Source organism: Citrus clementina, unplaced genomic scaffold, assembly GCF_000493195.1.
Source record: "Citrus clementina cultivar Clemenules unplaced genomic scaffold, Citrus_clementina_v1.0 scaffold_5, whole genome shotgun sequence".
Classification (NCBI taxonomy): Eukaryota; Viridiplantae; Streptophyta; class Magnoliopsida; order Sapindales; family Rutaceae; genus Citrus; species Citrus x clementina.
In genome coordinates this window covers 33673736-33690794 of record NW_006262201.1, presented here as the reverse complement: position 1 = coordinate 33690794, position 17059 = coordinate 33673736, and the positions used below count along the sequence as shown (strand labels likewise).

At 34.4% G+C, this 17059-nt stretch overlaps 1 protein-coding gene across 1 annotated transcript; it reads left to right on the top strand.

Moving 5' to 3' along the window:
* Positions 1-12823: 12823 nt before the first annotated feature.
* Positions 12824-13381, top strand: LOC112098189 (protein NAR1-like; the record flags this gene model as incomplete). Its single annotated transcript, XM_024183829.1, has 1 exon — positions 12824-13381. A coding segment is annotated over one exon (558 nt), but the record flags the coding sequence as incomplete, so codon positions are not given.
* Positions 13382-17059: the final 3678 nt, after the last annotated feature.

Here is a 17059-nt window from a genome sequence, read left to right as displayed (position 1 = left end):
ACAAATCCTGCATATTAAATATTAGAAGATTTCCTACCAAAAGTTAAATAGAATAATAAATTCTTACAAAATATTAATCTTTAGATAGATTTCTTATTTTTGGAATATGATTGAATCCAAATTATATTTAATTAATTACCTAAATATGAATAGAGTAATAATAGCTAGATATCCTAAAATTTAATCTAAAATTTCGTCCAAGATGATAGAGTGGGACTATTGGCACCTCTCTAAATACCTCTTAGCACCCTTTTTTTTTATTAACCCCATTAAAATATTTTAAAAAATTATAAAATTCTTTTAACACCTCCATCTGTGACAAAAATACCCCTAATTAAAACTTAAGTGTAAACTCCATTCTCTAATTTTTATTTATTTATATTATTAAACCCCATTTCAACAACATGGTTTCATCCATTTGAAAAAAAAAAAAACAATATATTTTTCTCTCCATGGCAGCCAACGGTGGTAAATTTCTCACCCGAAAATTAGAGAAAAAGAAACCTTTTTAATTTCTAAAATGATGGATATCAATTTCAGGTACAACTCGTTTTGCCTCTTAATCAAAATATAAATTATGCTGAGAGTTTATTTCAGTTATTAGATTCTAACTATTAAAATTAATTTTTAATTGTAGGGTCCCTATTTTGATTTTGAATTGTATTATAATGGGTTGTTGCAACATTTTTGGAATTAGGTTTGCTTAGTTGCTAAATATTAGGGTTTCAATAAGTTTTGTGCTAATTCTTTGATGAGTGATGATACAACCACAAACTCTTGTACAAACTTATCTTGTACAAACGGATATGACATTAATTCATTGGTTGAATGAAAATATAAAATAATAGAAATAAATCATGTGGGCCAAGAGATATTTAATTCAACAAATTTTATCATGCCACATCAGTTTGTACAAAATAAGTTTGTACAAGAGCTTGTGGCTATATCATTACTCTTCTTTGATATTCATTGTTATGGATAACCATGCTTAGTTTTACTATATAATTGTTATAATTTGTAAAAAAAAAATTCTGTTAAATGTTTGATTAATTATATATTTTATTTGGGCATAAGAACTTGAGTAGTAAACCAATTTCAAAGAGTTGTTCTTCATTATAGTCTGAATTTTAGTGGTTTAAAACTTAATTTGTACTTGCCTTTGCCTTCCTTAGTGATAAAGATTTTTTAAGGAGACAAAAATTATTTGATTTTTGAGTGGGGATTTAATTAAAAATTGTCCTATTATGTAATTTTAATAAAGATTAAAATTGTAAAATAATCAGAGGGGTTTTAAGAGGTATTTGGAGGGGTGCCAATAGTCCCAATTAGAATGATATGTTATATGATATGTCATTTAGTAAATAGTTGATGATTTTTCATAAATTCTAAATAAATAAATTATATATTTTATCAATCAATGAATGAATGTCACATTACTTAAAATGAAATTTTAGGATAAAAAATAAAAATTTAGGATGTTTAGCATTATGAATATGAATTATATGGAGAGCATGCTTAACTAGGGTTTAGGATTGGCTGATGTTTGACTTATTCTTTCTCGAATGAAATTCCACATAATATTTTCAATCCAAATCCTTTAAATTTACAAGAATAATTTAACAAGTGATTTTGGAATCATATTCGAAGTTCTAGATAAATTAAACAGTGTAATTGAAAAAAAAAATCAATTGTGTAATAAAAATATTGAAAAGAAATACTTCGCTAAAATTTATAATATGAATTGGTATTTGGTATTGTATTATTTTAGAAATATATCTTGTATGTAAAGAAGAGACATAATTAAAAGGTACAATGAAATTATTGTACCGCCACGCTCTTTCTTGTCGGCTAATTGAAAAGACACAATTTGATTTAAATTATGAAAAGATATTTATTGGTGTTTGTCTCCAATTGAATTGGTAATGGTTCATTCCATTCATTAAATTTAAATCTTGATTCAATTGTCACGAATGGAGATGTATCATGAATGGATGTTGACAACCCAATAAACATATATATCTAGAGCAATGATATTTAGGCCCGTTTGGAATTCATTTTGAGAGGTTAAAAAATGATTTTAAAAATCTAAAAATTAATTTTAGTGTTTGGTAAAAGAAAATTAAAAAAAAAAAATTAAAATCGTGCTCCGATAAAGACGGAAGTTGTCTCTGATGGAACTAAACCCTAACTTGATGAAAGCGGCCCCTCCCCTGCTGGAGGAAGACCGCACGACTAAGAAGGCACGCTTCAGGGAACAGGGATCTGATGAAAGTAATCCGCCGGTTATGTCCTTTAGGGATAGTTTAATGAAAGATCAGTCAGGGGCTGCTGAGATAAATGAATGTATGGAGGACCTAGATATTGTGGATGAGGACGTAATCATTGAAACATATGGATGTATTCCTTCGGTTGTGTTTTCACAGAAGATGCAGGAACAGCTGGTTCGGCCATGGAAAAACACAGTGATTGTGAAACTGTTGGGGAGATCAATTGGCTATAGATCATTATGTACTAAACTGGAATCCTTGTGGAGAGTGGAACGAGGGTTTACAGTCATTGACTTAGAAAATGATTATTATCTTGTACGCTTCGGAACAGAAGAGGATGTGGAATTTGCTCTCACGCAAGGCCCTTGGACTATTTTTGGGCATTACTTAACTGTTCAAAAGTGGTCTCCATCCTTTGATTGTTTATCTGATAAGATTGAAACAGTAGTGGCGTGGATCAGACTTCCTGGCATGCCGTTGCATTACTATCATAAAAGGGTTCTTCGAATACTGGGGGAAGTTGTTGGTCGTGTCATAAGGATAGATTACAATACTGAGGCTGCAAAACGTGGAAAATTTGCTCGAGTTGCTGTTGAAATTTGTTTGAACAAGCCTTTAGTCTCACAATTTCAATTGAATGGCAAGATTCAAAGGATTGAATATGAGGGGCTCCCCACTATATGCTTTGAGTGTGGAAAGTATGGGCACACAGTTGATACCTGTCAATGGCAGCAGGAGGTACCGAGAGGGCAAGGATGCGACGGAGTACAGCAACCGGAGGGTGAAGGGACAGGAGTGACGGTGGATCCTGCAACCGTTGAAAACCCGAAGAATTCGCTTTTTGGTCCTTGGATGATTGTTGCTAAAAAAGGTAGGCCACAGAAGGCTAAGGAAGGTACGATTCAAGGAGATTATAATCGAACCCAGAATGGTAATGCTCGATCTGGTTCCCGCTTTTCGCTCCTCAACTCTGAAGATAATATGGATAATGAGCGAGAAATCAGTGAAAGGATTCCTAGCAATCATGCACTTGCGAGCAACCTTGACTTGCAAGATGAAAACCAAAATAGCAATCAGCCCATGCAACCTAACCATAGGTATTCCTTACGTAAACATAGCCAACGGTCAAATCGTGGAAACGCTGCTCATCCTCCCAGCCCTAGTCTGGTCCAGTTACGTTCCAGCCCTCCCCATGCAAACCATGCAGACCAAAACAAGCTCTTATCACCAGCCATGCACATTACTAAACCAACCCTTGCCTCAATACAACATCAGTCAGTCCAGACCAGAGACAACCAGCCCCACCTCGCAAGTACTTCCCTTGACCCTCTTAAACATTCAGTGTACTCATTTGCTAATCCTCCTGATGGTACGGACATGCTGACTCAGTTTGCTAGAGCGAACCCTCTTTTTGCCGATATGTCAAAGGATAATAGAAACAATCCCCTGGGTGAACCACATGATAATGGGGGTTGGAATGGAATTGGTGGAGATAAGGACTCGGAAGGAAGCATTTATGTGGCTCGAGGTGGTGTTGACGGATCCCGAGATGATTCAGAATCTGGAGGGTCTCTAGCGGAAGAGACGGATATGGAGTTGGAGCTTCAAGCTCACACCCTTCGTCAGTAAGGGGTTGGTTCTTTTCTCTAATATTGTTGTTTAATGACTTTCACAATTATGTTTTGGAATTGCCAATGTGCTTTTGCCCCTGCGTTTCGAAGGACTTTCAAAGCCCTAGTTCAGAAGTATAATCCTTCCATGGTGGCACTGTTTGAACCAAGGATAAGCGGGAAAAAGGCTGATGAGTTTATTATTCGAAGTGGTTTTGAGAGGTCGCATAGAATTGAGGCTGAAGGTTTTTCCGGAGGTATTTGGTTAATGTGGAAAGAATGTGTTAAAGTGGAGGTGATCATCAATCATAAACAGTTCATTCATTTTCGTATAGCTAACGATATTTGATTCATCTCTTGGGCTACTGCAGTTTATGCAAGTCCAAATAAACATATTAGAAACCTTCTATGGAAGGATCTTGAAGCAGTGGCTCGCAATGTGTCGGGGCCTTGGCTCCTTGGAGATGATTTCAATACTATTTTACATCCCTCAGAGAGGAGGGGTGGTTCACCTCGCTCAACTGGTGTTTGTCATCGGTTTAGTGATTGGTTTCATTGGAATCAGTTTTGTGATCTTGACTTCAGTGGGCCGAAATTCACTTGGGAGAGAGGAAACCTACTAAAGCGCCTAGATAAGAGTTTTTGTAATGATGAGTGGGTTCAGAAATTTGCCAATTCACAAGTCATGCATTTGCCTAAACTTGACTCGGACCATCGCCCTATTCTAGTTAAATTTGAGAGGGTAAGTCGGCAAGCTAGTGGTGCTAAACCATTCCGATTCTTGGCGTCTTGGCTTACTGACAGCAGGTTCAAAACCTTTGTTTCTGAAACGTGGCGAGAGAGTGAAGATTATGTCAACTCGGCTGGCCATTTTATTACGGAGGTGCGGAAATGGAACAAGGAGGTTTTTGGATACATTCACAAACGGAAGAATAACATATTAGCAAGATTGGCCGGAATTCAACGTGCTCTGGAATGGCACAAATCTAGAAACCTGATGGATCTCGAGGTGACTCTCAAGCGAGAGTTGGAGAGTATTTTGAGTCAGGAGGAGATTTTGTGGTTTCAAAAATCTAGGCGTGATTGTATTGAATTTGGGGATCGAAATACTAAGTATTTTCATCGCCAGACAATTCAGAGGAGAAGACAGAACCAAATAGTGATGCTTAAAGATGAGCATGGCAATTGGATTGAGGATGTGGATATTATCAAAGCTCATGCTGTAACTTTTTTTAAGGATCTCTATACAAAAGAGCCTGGGGAGCATATCCCTTACCCTCTGGTGAGTATGTTTCCTAAAGTTGATGAGATTAATCTTGGCAAGCTTAATGCGGGAGTATGTGAGGATGATATTAGGGAGGCAATTTTTAGTATGCATCCATTTAAGGCTCCGGGAGTTGACGGTTTGCATGCTGTATTTTATCAGACACAATGGGTGACTGTGGGAGCTTCGGTTTGTAAGTTGGTGCAGGGGATTTTCAAGGGTCAACGCATACCTAGTGAGATTAATAAAACTCTAATTGTGCTTATTCCGAAAGTTGAGCATCCGGATAGCCTCCGATTATATCGACCTATAAGTCTTTGCCCTGTCATTTATAAAACAATTACGAAGATTGTGGCAAATAGATTAAAGGGTATTCTGCCTGATCTGATAGGGCCAATGCAAACTAGTTTTGTCCCTGAAAGGCACATAACGGAGAATATTATTATTGCTCAGGAAGTAATTCATACCATGCGTCGGAAGTCAGGAAAGATTGGCCAGATGCTAGTTAAAGTGGATCTGGAGAAAGCTTATGATAGACTGAGTTGGGATTTCATATTTGAAACTCTCAGTGAAGCGGGGATTCCGTCAGACCTTATTCGTATCACAATGGAGTGTATCACTTCAGCCTCTATGCAGATTCTGTGGAATGGGGATTGTACTGAGGAGTTCGTTCCCTCACGGGGGATTAGACAAGGCGACCCTATTTCTCCGTATATTTTTGTCCTGTGTATCGAGAGACTTAGCCACGGAATTCATCGTGCCGTTAACACTGGCACTTGGAGGCCAATTCGGCTTTCTAAGCGAGGTACCCCTATTACTCATGTATTTTTTGCTGATGATTTATTACTTTTTGCTGAAGCTTCTTGCACTCAAGCGGCTGTGATCAATGATGTTCTCAATACGTTTTGCGTGAGCTCGGGGGCGAAGGTCAATAAACAAAAATCTCAAGTTTTCTTTTCTAAGAATGTGAATCCGTGTAATGTGCGTAATATTGGCACATCTCTTGGGTTCTCTGTGACTACGGACTTGGGTAATTATTTGGGTATGCCGCTTTTGCACTCGAGGGTTAGCAAAGCAACGTATCATGGCATATTAGAGAAGGTGGAGCGTAAACTAAATGGTTGGAGTGCTAAATTTTTATCTTTGGCTGGTAGAATCACTCTCACGCAGTCTGTGCTGCAGGCGTTGCCAATTTATTCAATGCAAACAACGAAACTGCCTACAGCAATTATAACTAAAATTGAGCAACATTGCCGTAGATTTATTTGGAGTGGTAACTCGGAAGTTAAGAAGCTGCATCTGATTAATTGGGCTGATGTGTGTCGTCCGAAATTATCAGGAGGTCTAGGTTTGAAGAATTTAACGCTTATGAATGAAGCTTTATTAATGAAACTTGGTTGGGGCTTGCTGGTCAATAGTAATAGCTACTGGGCACAGGTTCTATGCTCAAAGTATGGCTTTGATCCGAACACTATGTCAACTTCCTTGCCTACAAAATATGGCTCATACTTGTGGAAGGCTATTGGTCGGATTTGGCCAAAGGTGTTGCAGGGGCTTCGATGGAATGTGAGGGACGGCAAGCGGATTCGTTTCTGGCAGGATGCTTGGGTTGCGGATTTTGGACCGCTCGTTCATCTTGCGGTGGCACCTATTCCTGAAGCTATTTTAAATGATTGGGTGGCTGACGCCATTAGTGTTGATGGTTCATGGAATTGGGGCCGATTTGGTTTTCTTCTCCCTCATAACGTGGTGTTAATGATTGCAGCTATTAAGCTTCCTTCCCCGGATAGTGAGGCTGATCAGTTTTATTGGGGATCATCAAATTCGGGAATGTTTACGGCAAGGACAGCTTATAACCCGCTTCTTGGAAATTTGGTTCAGGATGAGGAGGTGAGATGGCAAAGTATCTGGAAATGGAGAGGTCCTCACAGAATCCGGACGTTCCTTTGGCTTGTTGCGAAGGAAAGGATTAAATGCAAAGCCGAGCTTTATAGAAGACATATTGGGGTGGATATGATATGCATGCGCTGTGGTTATGCTGTAGAGGATACGGCTCATGCTCTTCGTGACTGTGCCACATCTAGGAGAATCTGGAATATGTTGTTAACAGGTCACGAGACTGTTGACTTTTTCACGTTGCCAACCCGTGACTGGATTGTTGCCAATATTCAAGGTTTGGGTAATCATGGTAGTAATAAAGAATGGAATTGCATTTTTGGGGTAGCCATCTGGTGTATATGGGTGGCAAGGAATCAATTGCTTTTTGAAGATAAAGTTGTGAATGCGGAAAGCATGGTTCGGGATATCAGGGTACGAGCTGAGGAGATAATTCGTACTTCTGAGGCTTTTCAAAGTGATAGAGGACTGAGAGTCCCAAAAATGTTTAGTTGGTTGCCTCCTCGATGGCCATATTATAAATTAAACTCTGATGGTGCTAGGAAGGGATCCAGTTTGGCGGGTGCAGGGGGGTTGATTAGAGATGCTATTGGTAGATGGCATGGTGGGTTTTGCATGAATATTGGTATTTGCTCGGTAACAATTGCAGAGCTTTGGGGTTTGTATCAGGGTCTGATTTTGGCTTGGCAAATGGGTATAAGATTGTTGGTGGTGGAGATTGATAGCCTTTGTGTTACTCAGCTGCTAAACAGGAAAAGCTTTAATGCTACCTTGCCCCTTGTCAATGATATTCTTGATCTTCTTTCCCGTGATTGGCAGGTGTCTGTCCACCATGTTTATCGAGAAGCTAATTTCGCGGCAGATTTTATGGCTAATCATGCGCTTACTCTCCCTCTTGGTCTTCATTATTTTACTTCCCCTCCACTGGGCGTCAAGACCTGGCTTCGGAATGATGGGTTAGGAACGGCGTTTCCTCGTGTTTTTAAACCTTAGCTTTAGCTGAGGTTCTTTGTTTTAGCAAAAAAAAAAGAAAGAAAATTAAAATCACTTTTGTTAAAATCAGCCATTCTTACAGCTGATTTTGAAAAGCAGGGAATGAATAGCTTTTATATTCTGATTTTAAGAATAAATTTTATCATTTAATACAATTTCTTAAATATTCTTAAAATTATTACCTAAACCCAAAATTATCTTTATTCAAATTGGAAACAAAATCAATATTTTAATAAATTTTTATTTTAATTCATCAATATAAATTTATTAATATCAATTTGTTGGTTGAATTATTATTAAATTTGTTTCACTATATTATAAATTTAATTATCAATTGCTTTTAGATAAAAAAATAAATCAATATATTATAAAATTTATTTTTAGTAAAAATTATTATAATACACAATTAAAAATATTAAATGTACATGATTTTATATGTATAAGTAAATTTTATCCTACATTATGTACATTTTAGTCATTTGTTTTCTCTCAGTAGTTTAAAAAATAAAATTTACCAAACGTCCACAACTGCTTTTAAAACTCACAATACTTCTAAAAACAAATTTTACCAAGCACTTAACTGATTTTCTTCACAGCTGATTATTTCTACAGCACAACTAACAATAATTATTTTAAAAGTTACAACATTCTCAAACTGGCCCTTAAGGTACATTTTGTGATTACTTTTAGGAGGTTTAAAAGTGATTTTAAAAAGGTGAAAGCCAATTTTAGTGTTTGATAAATATTTTAAAAATCACTTTTAGAAAAATCACCCCATTCTATAATAGTTTCTGAAAAGCAGGGAAGGTATAACTTTTCAAATTTTGATTTTGAGAATCACTTTTTTACTTAGGCCGCAGCTACTTTGCGTCATGGGTTTCGTACCCAAGTCGTTTGTCTTGTAGCATGGTCACCGTTAGATTTCATCTCGTGGCTGCAGAAGAGACACACAGACGCAAGAGAGTAACTTGAGATAAAGGTAATGGGCCGGTAACACTGCAGGGAATCAACTTTTTGACCAAAAAAACGCCTGTAGTGGTTGGAAGTTGTAACAGTAACGCATGTAAAATAATTAAAAAAAGTGCATGCAAGTATTGGTTAAAAGCAAGAAGTTGGAAGCGTGCAAGTATGGGTTGGGGTTAGAATGATTTGAAAATTTCGAAAATAGTGACGAAAATATTTGGAAGTGGATTTAAGGTAATGAATTGCGTGCTTGGTGGGAAAAAAAATGCGAAATATCAACTGTAATTTTAAAAGTAGCCTGGCATGAATTTATTACAGTTGAGTTAGTGTATAATTCGATTTTGTGGGAAATTTGCGTATGAGTTGAGTAAATGAAAACCATATAAAAAAAATGTGAAGAAAAATTATGTAGCGTGTAATAATAATAATAATAATAATAATAATAAAATAATAAAAAAATGATCAGGCAATGCATTGCAAAAGTAATTGGTGGGGAAAAAAAGGAAAAAATTCCATTTAACCTGAATAATATGTAATTTTAATTTTATCCTTAGAGTTTAAATAATAGGCCATGCCATTTCCAAATTTGAACAACAACAATAATAATAATAAAACTAGTAATGGTTAATATTATAATTATGACGACGACAACGATGATAATTTGTGTAATAATAATAATTTTAAAAATAGTAAATCATCAACCAAGAAATGGAGGCTTTTTTGAGATGACTGATCAATTAAAAGAGGAAAAAAGAAAGAGAAAAATATCTTCGACACTCTATTTTAACTATTTTTTGTGATAGTCTCAATTGTTTGTTGTAAGTATAGAAACTATGAGTTTTATAGTTTGTTACAGAATAAGACCCTAATAAATTAGCATAATTAAAAAAATTCCGTATTAGATGGATTGGAAAAGGATTTAAGTCTGTAAATCTGGAAAAATTCGTGAAATCAGGAGAAATAGTATATATTGAATTAAAAATATAAAACTGAAAAATATAGCAATGGTAGTGAGCAGTACAAAAAAATGTAAAATTTAGATATAGTTAAATTAACACAATATTATATCTAATTCGATAACAATTCGAAAAAAAATAAAAAAATACGTAAATATAGCTTCGTAAACATTAAGAAATAAAAAGCAAAACAAAAAACATAAGCTAAACAAAAAATTTTGGCATATAACACCGAAGCTATCCCCGATGGCATGCACAAGGCATAACTATTTCACTTCACTAGTTAAAGTAATTAAATGTAATTGCTAACTTTGTTTTGAAGCTTCTCGAGTTTCATAATCTTTTGCCGTTACACCGAGACTCTGAAGTTTGAACTTAGAAATTGATAATTTTAGTTACATTTGATGTACTGATCAAAACAAATGAAAATTTGTATATCGATGTGTTAAAATTGGGAATTATGAATGTATTATCGTAGCTTAATATTAATTAATATGTTGTTCAATTATGATTTTAATTGGTAGTAAAGTTAATTTTACATTAGAAAATTTAATTGAAAAAAAAAACAATATGAATGAGATATTTGTTTATATAAATACTGCGTAGATTGGATGGAAAAAAAAATTGCATCTACAAATCAATCCGCCAAACGATGGAGTACATATTGATTGGGTCTGATTTGCATCCGATCCGTAAAAATATGAATTTGAATTCGGTTCAGTTTAAGTAATCAGTGGATTTGATTTGATCGAACACATTAAAATCCGTAAAATTGTGGATCATATATGGATTGATGTGCAATCAGCAAAATCTGAGACGCGAACACCCGTAAAAGTGAACTTTCGTGTGCAGGGGGATGTGGACCAACATATCCAAATTAAATGAACAAGAACATGCGGTAAAGAACAAAGATGAACGATATTGGCGGCGGATGAGAAGAATGAAGGCCTGATTATGTTGTATAGTGACAGATGCACCCCCCCCCGGCTGGAGGCGATAAACAATATCAATCGGACACCGAGATGTGAATCGCACGAATGTCGGCATCAATAAGAAAATTGTAACGCACGGGATGCAAAATGTCTCTCTACCCATCAATAAGGTATGAAGGGTTATTTAAAGTAAGAATAATACAGTTTCCTTTTCAAATTAGAAGGTGAAATTGCTGCCTCGTACGTAAATATGTTACAGGACTTTCGAATCTTATATTCATCAGGGAAGATAAAAGGGTTACGTTAGAAGGCATAAAAGATAGTTCCTTAGAAAACAGTAATTTGATAGGAGAATGTCCCATAATCTATTAATGTAGGTTAATATTCATTGTTGACAATTTCAAAATTAAGTAATAGGATAATTATAGCAGAAATTATTTATTAAAATAAAAAATAATGTAATGTATGCGATGAGATTAAAGTAAATTTACAGGAATGAAATTACATGTTAGATTTAATTAATTTGAAGAAATAAGATGACGACAGTATGAGGAGATGCTTTACATAGGTATCGAAGCATTTAGTAAATATATATGCAATTGGAAAATGAAAAAATTGGTACATGTTAATTTGCGTGATGATAATTTGCGTAATAATAACAACAATAAATTTAAAAATAGTAAATCATCAACCAAGAAATAGCGGCTTAATTGAGATGAAGGATAAGTTAAAACAATAAAAAGAAAGAGAAAAATATATTCGACACTCTATTTTATTTGTTGTAAGTAATAGAAAGTATGAGTTGTATAGTTTGTTACAGAAGAAGCCCGAATTAAATTGTAATAATTAAAGAAGTAATAAAATTATCTGACATGTTATTTAGTAGCCCTTATTTGTTTCGTATAAGAGTTTAAAGTAATAAGTGTGAAATAAAAAATAATAATTTTAGTGTTCGAAAGAAATTGTGTTGGATATATGCATCCCTTTTAGTCAGTATATTTTATTGTAAATTTTAATTTATTAAGTAGAAAGCATATAATTCTCCTAATATAATAACACACAGAGAGTCTTCTAGGTGACACAATTTAAAAGTAATTTTTAACTCTCAAGTATAAGAGTGTCTTGTTATATTATAGTTCGGTGAGTTCGAAGTCGATACACAAAAAAAGATTTATTTGTTTATTTTACTTTTGCTAAAAATGGTTAGGGTTATGGATCCACCCTTAGTAGTAAATAAAATTTAATAAATTCTTTTCGCCATTTTTTATTTAGATTTATTACCGAAAAGATTAATTATATAAATTATCATTATTTTCCCTTTAATTTTATGATGGATTAATATTTATTGTGACAAAATTTAATTTGTCTACAATAAATGAAAATATCATTTTGTCATACCTTATATTAAGAATTAAGAGTTTATTATGTCAAACTCCCTTGTTTGTCTACAATAAATCAAAATTTCAAAATATAAAATATATAAAAAATTAAATAGAGTTTATGTCCAGTCACCTAGAGGGGAACAACTGCTTAGTAAAAAAACACATGTAGTAAGTTGAAAATATTTTTACGACTTATGTGTTTAAACAAATAACAAACTGATGTATGGAGTTGAGGTTGCAAGCGTTCCCCTTGCCATTGAAACTAGCTACGAAGGTCTTGAACGTTCTGCCTTTTCCACCAATAAATGTATTATTGTTTTAGTTGGAGACGTTAGAGTTGGCACCCTAGTGCTACAGGTAAAATAACAATACTCTTATTTCTTGTGTTTTCTTTGCTTGGCTCCATTAATATTTTACACGAATTACTTTTGTTTTAAATTTTGTTGGTGGCCTGCTTTGGGTATTCATTGTGGCACTCTCATTTTGTGGGTGAATGATTTTCATAATCTCGATTTACTTGCATTTATTTTCATGCATGTTTTATTGTTGGATATTCTATATTATGGGGCATTATCTTGACCAATGTTGATGATGAAGGACATCTTTATGGGGTCGCTGGAAGTTCTGGTGGTTATGCAGAAACAGTATTCAGACATGCTGCTAAAACACTATTTGGAAAAGTTATTGAAGGTCATCTAGAATTTAAAACCATCAGAAACTCTGATTTCCGAGAGGTGGCTCTGGAAGTGGAGGGAAAAACGTTGTTGAAATTTGCCCTATGTTATGGCTTCCAGAACCTGCAAAACATTGTCAGGAGAGTGAAAATGCGAAAATGTGATTATCACTTTGTGGAGATCATGGCATGCCCTTCAGGTTGCATGAATGGTGGAGGTCAGGTCAAGCCTAAGCCAGGGCAATCACCGAAGGAGTTGATTAAGACACTGGAAACCATCTATTTGGAAAATGTAATGGTAGCTGATCCTTTCAAAAATTCTCTGGTGAAAAGCTTGTATGATGAGTGGCTTGAGCCACCTGGTTCAGAGAAAGCTAAAAAGCACGTGCACACAAAATATTATCCTGTGGTGAAAAGTATCACCGCTCAGTTGCATAATTGGTGAAAGCATTCACCATCCCAACACTTGATCGTAGACAATTTTGGAACTTAAGAACTCTCTTCTTGTGCCCCATGCCGTCTCCGAGTTGTTTTAGCAAATTTCAGACATGGCACCACAGCGATGCTGGCCATTTTTTGTCAATCATGGGATTGCATTTGCAGGGAAGTCCAATTTTGATAGAGTAAACATATATTTATTTACTTCAAAGGTTTTCACTCATGTACATACTATGTATTAGAAATGTTACATATAGAAGAAAGCATTGAGGTAGGCACTGATGCCTCATGGCACTTAATTTCATTTCCTTGTATCATTTTTTCTTAGTTGAACAGTCCGAATAAGGTTCCCTTTGCTCAAAAAAAAAAAAAAAAGCTTCGGGGTTTCAATACCCAAGTGAATTAATGAAACATGTATTGAATAGCAAAGCTTACTCTCTCATCTGCTGAGATTGTAAATATCACATTTACTGGGTAGAAATTGAAGAAAACTCTTCTACAATTTCAGCCGTAACCACCTATATCACCAATTCTTCAATTTATTCATAAACTATTTTACCTTACCCTCCACAGAGCCTGCAGTTGACACACTAGCCAAAGTAATTGTAGGCAGAACCCTCGCATATCATACATTCAAAACAATTTAGACTCATAAATCATAATTCTTGAATTTACCCCAACGGAAAATGAAATTACAGCAAGTAAAGAAAAGAACAAACAAAATCAATTAACAATCATATAAACAAAACTCAGAAAAACAAAATAAATTAACAATCATACCAACAAAACCTAGAAAAACAAAATAAATTAACAATCACATGAACAAAATAGATGCAGCACAATTTACCAAAATACAAACACTTGAACATAGCTTAATTTTATTGGAAAGAAATTCAAAAAGTCAATTAATTAATACAAATTGAAATTCCGACCAGATTTTTCAGCCCCCAATTTATTTGTTTATTACGATTTCACAATAACGAACTGGACTTAATTTGATCCAAATCGGAACTGAACCCGTCATGTCGTGCGGGTTTTATTTTTATTTTTTAAAAATCATTAAGTCAAGGGATGGGAAAAGGAAAAACCCTAGCCCCAAATTAGCAAAGCAAGCCGCCCACTTCTGCAAACTCAGAACTCAAGTTGGCGCCTTACATAGATGCAGCACCACCACCACCACCATCACTAGGCGAATCAAAGCAGAGACGTAGCAGCACCACCACTAGCTGAATCAGAGCAGAGACGAAGCGGCAGCAGCAGCAGCCGTCGATTCTCAATTACAGCAGCAACAGAGCAGAGACGCAATCGCAATAGCACACGGAGCCGAGATGCAGCAGCAGCTTTCTCTCTCAACGCAGCAGCAGTAGCAGCTTTCTCTCTCAACGCAATAGCTGATTTTGCTTGAAGAACTGTGACAGTCAATTGTGGATGAAATACAAGAGTATTCACGAAGAGAGAGAGAGAGAAAAAGAGAGAGAGCTCTGCGAAATTGGATTGAATTATCTTTTTTGTTTTCGTTTTACTGGTATTACAGCTTCAGCCGGTTACCCATTTTCCAACCGTTAAATCTCAGCCGTTAACTACCTTTGTTAAAAATCTAAGGATTCATTCGCTAAGAGACAAATAACTGGGGTACCAAACCCATGACGCAAGGTAGCTGGACCCTTTTACTTAATACAGTTTCATATATATCTTCATATATATTATAAAAATCTAAAATTCTTCTTATTAATTAGGAAATAAAATCACTAACTTTAAAAAGATTATTAATATTACCAATTATATTGGGATAACAAAATAAAAAATAAAACTAATATTATAAAATATTTATTTTAGTTACTAATTATTATATATACACAAAAAAATATTTTATATACATATTTATAAATGTGTAAATAAATTTTATTTAATATTATGTCCAATTTAGTCATTTATATTCTTACAGTAGTTTAGCAGTAAGATTTAACAAACATATACGACTGCTTTTAAAATTCAGAGTAATTTTAAAGACAAATTAGATAAAGAACACCTACACCCCCAAAGTTTGGGAAAATGGTTAAAAAGATCCCTAAGTTTTCAATAAAGGATATCAAGATCCTATTTTAACCATAATACCTTTAACTGATTCTTTTCACTACTCATTATTTATACATCATAACTATTAGCAATTACTTTAAAAGTTATAACATTACCAAACTGACCCTTAGACAAAAAAAAAATTGATAGAATGTTGACAAAAATAAAATAAGATCGAACCTAATTTACCTTGTTAATTAAAAATTGAGTAGTGATATTTGACCTCTCAAATTATCTAGTCAACCCCACTTTTTAATTAAACCCATTTATTTTCAGAATCACCCTTTTTTTAAAAAAAGAAATCCTCTCTCACTTTCAGACACAGTCTCTTAATCACCACGGCCACCGTTTATTTATATCACCACTAAATCCATCATTCATCGCCAACTATTGAAGAGTTGTGATAGATCGATCATAGATTATTAAGCCAGCAGCTTAGGACCTAAGCCTATATTAATTTGGTATAATCTATTTTAAAAAAAATCTAAATTTAATTACTTGTATTGACTACAAAGTTCTGCAACCTATGAAAAAAATCTTATTTATTTATAACTAACATCTCTTTTCCTCACTAACCTGAATTAACAAGAGGCTGAAAACTCCTTATCTTCCATTCAAATTCAAAAACTGCTTATCCTCCACATCTTCTACCAAATATTTATTACTTTTCATAAACAAACCGATTCGTTCTAGTGGGTTCCCAAAGTAAGAATCCTTTTTGGCCTTAAGTTCCTTTAGAATCTCTGGTTGCGTTCTTAGTTTTGTTGCATTTTAGAGCCGATAAGAAAGAAAAAGAGGTTAAAAAAAAAAATAGTTATTTTCATTTTTATTTTTAGCATATATAATTTTTAAAAAATTTTGGTTAATTGAAAAGCAGCGCTGGTAATTAAGACAACATTTTAGTTTTCACTTACCTAGATACTTCGAAGGCAACTTTTATTTATCAAATTTTAGAAAATCACTTTTTTATTCACATATAAGTCATTTGACACAAATCGACTTCTTTATACAGCTATCCGAGGAAAAAAGTACAAAAAGGTTTCGGCAAATAATTGACCAGTAATAAGAATGGCGAGTCAAGTTTGTTTTCAACTATCTCTCTCTCTCTCTCTCTCTCCCCTGGTTATTGTGTACTCCCTTTTCATTCATCTTAAAGTGGTAATATAATATCTAATTAGACGACCAACGAGTCATAATTCTCTCTTAAGTTAATTAATAAAAGGTGTTTAACGCAAAAAGGGAAAGATAAGCAAATCTTGGACATCAAATTAGTGTTATAATTAAATTATAGGCAACGTGTTCTAGAAGTGTTCGATCAAATTTGTTGAACTATATTTTGTGTCACATAACATCGGTTTTATCATCTCATATAAAACATAATTATTTAAATTAACTAGGAAGATGCAACTTGAATGTTATTTTATTACTTCTTAGTACTGATCATTTATACGCATGCATGCGTCGCAGCACAGATACACACACACACACACATATAGGCACTTCTATTACAAAATCATGGTGATCCATTATGCCCAATGTTCAAGGCTTGAACAATCGACTCTTTTTCTGCGCCATTGCAAATACACAGTTTTTGGTTTAAGTCACAATG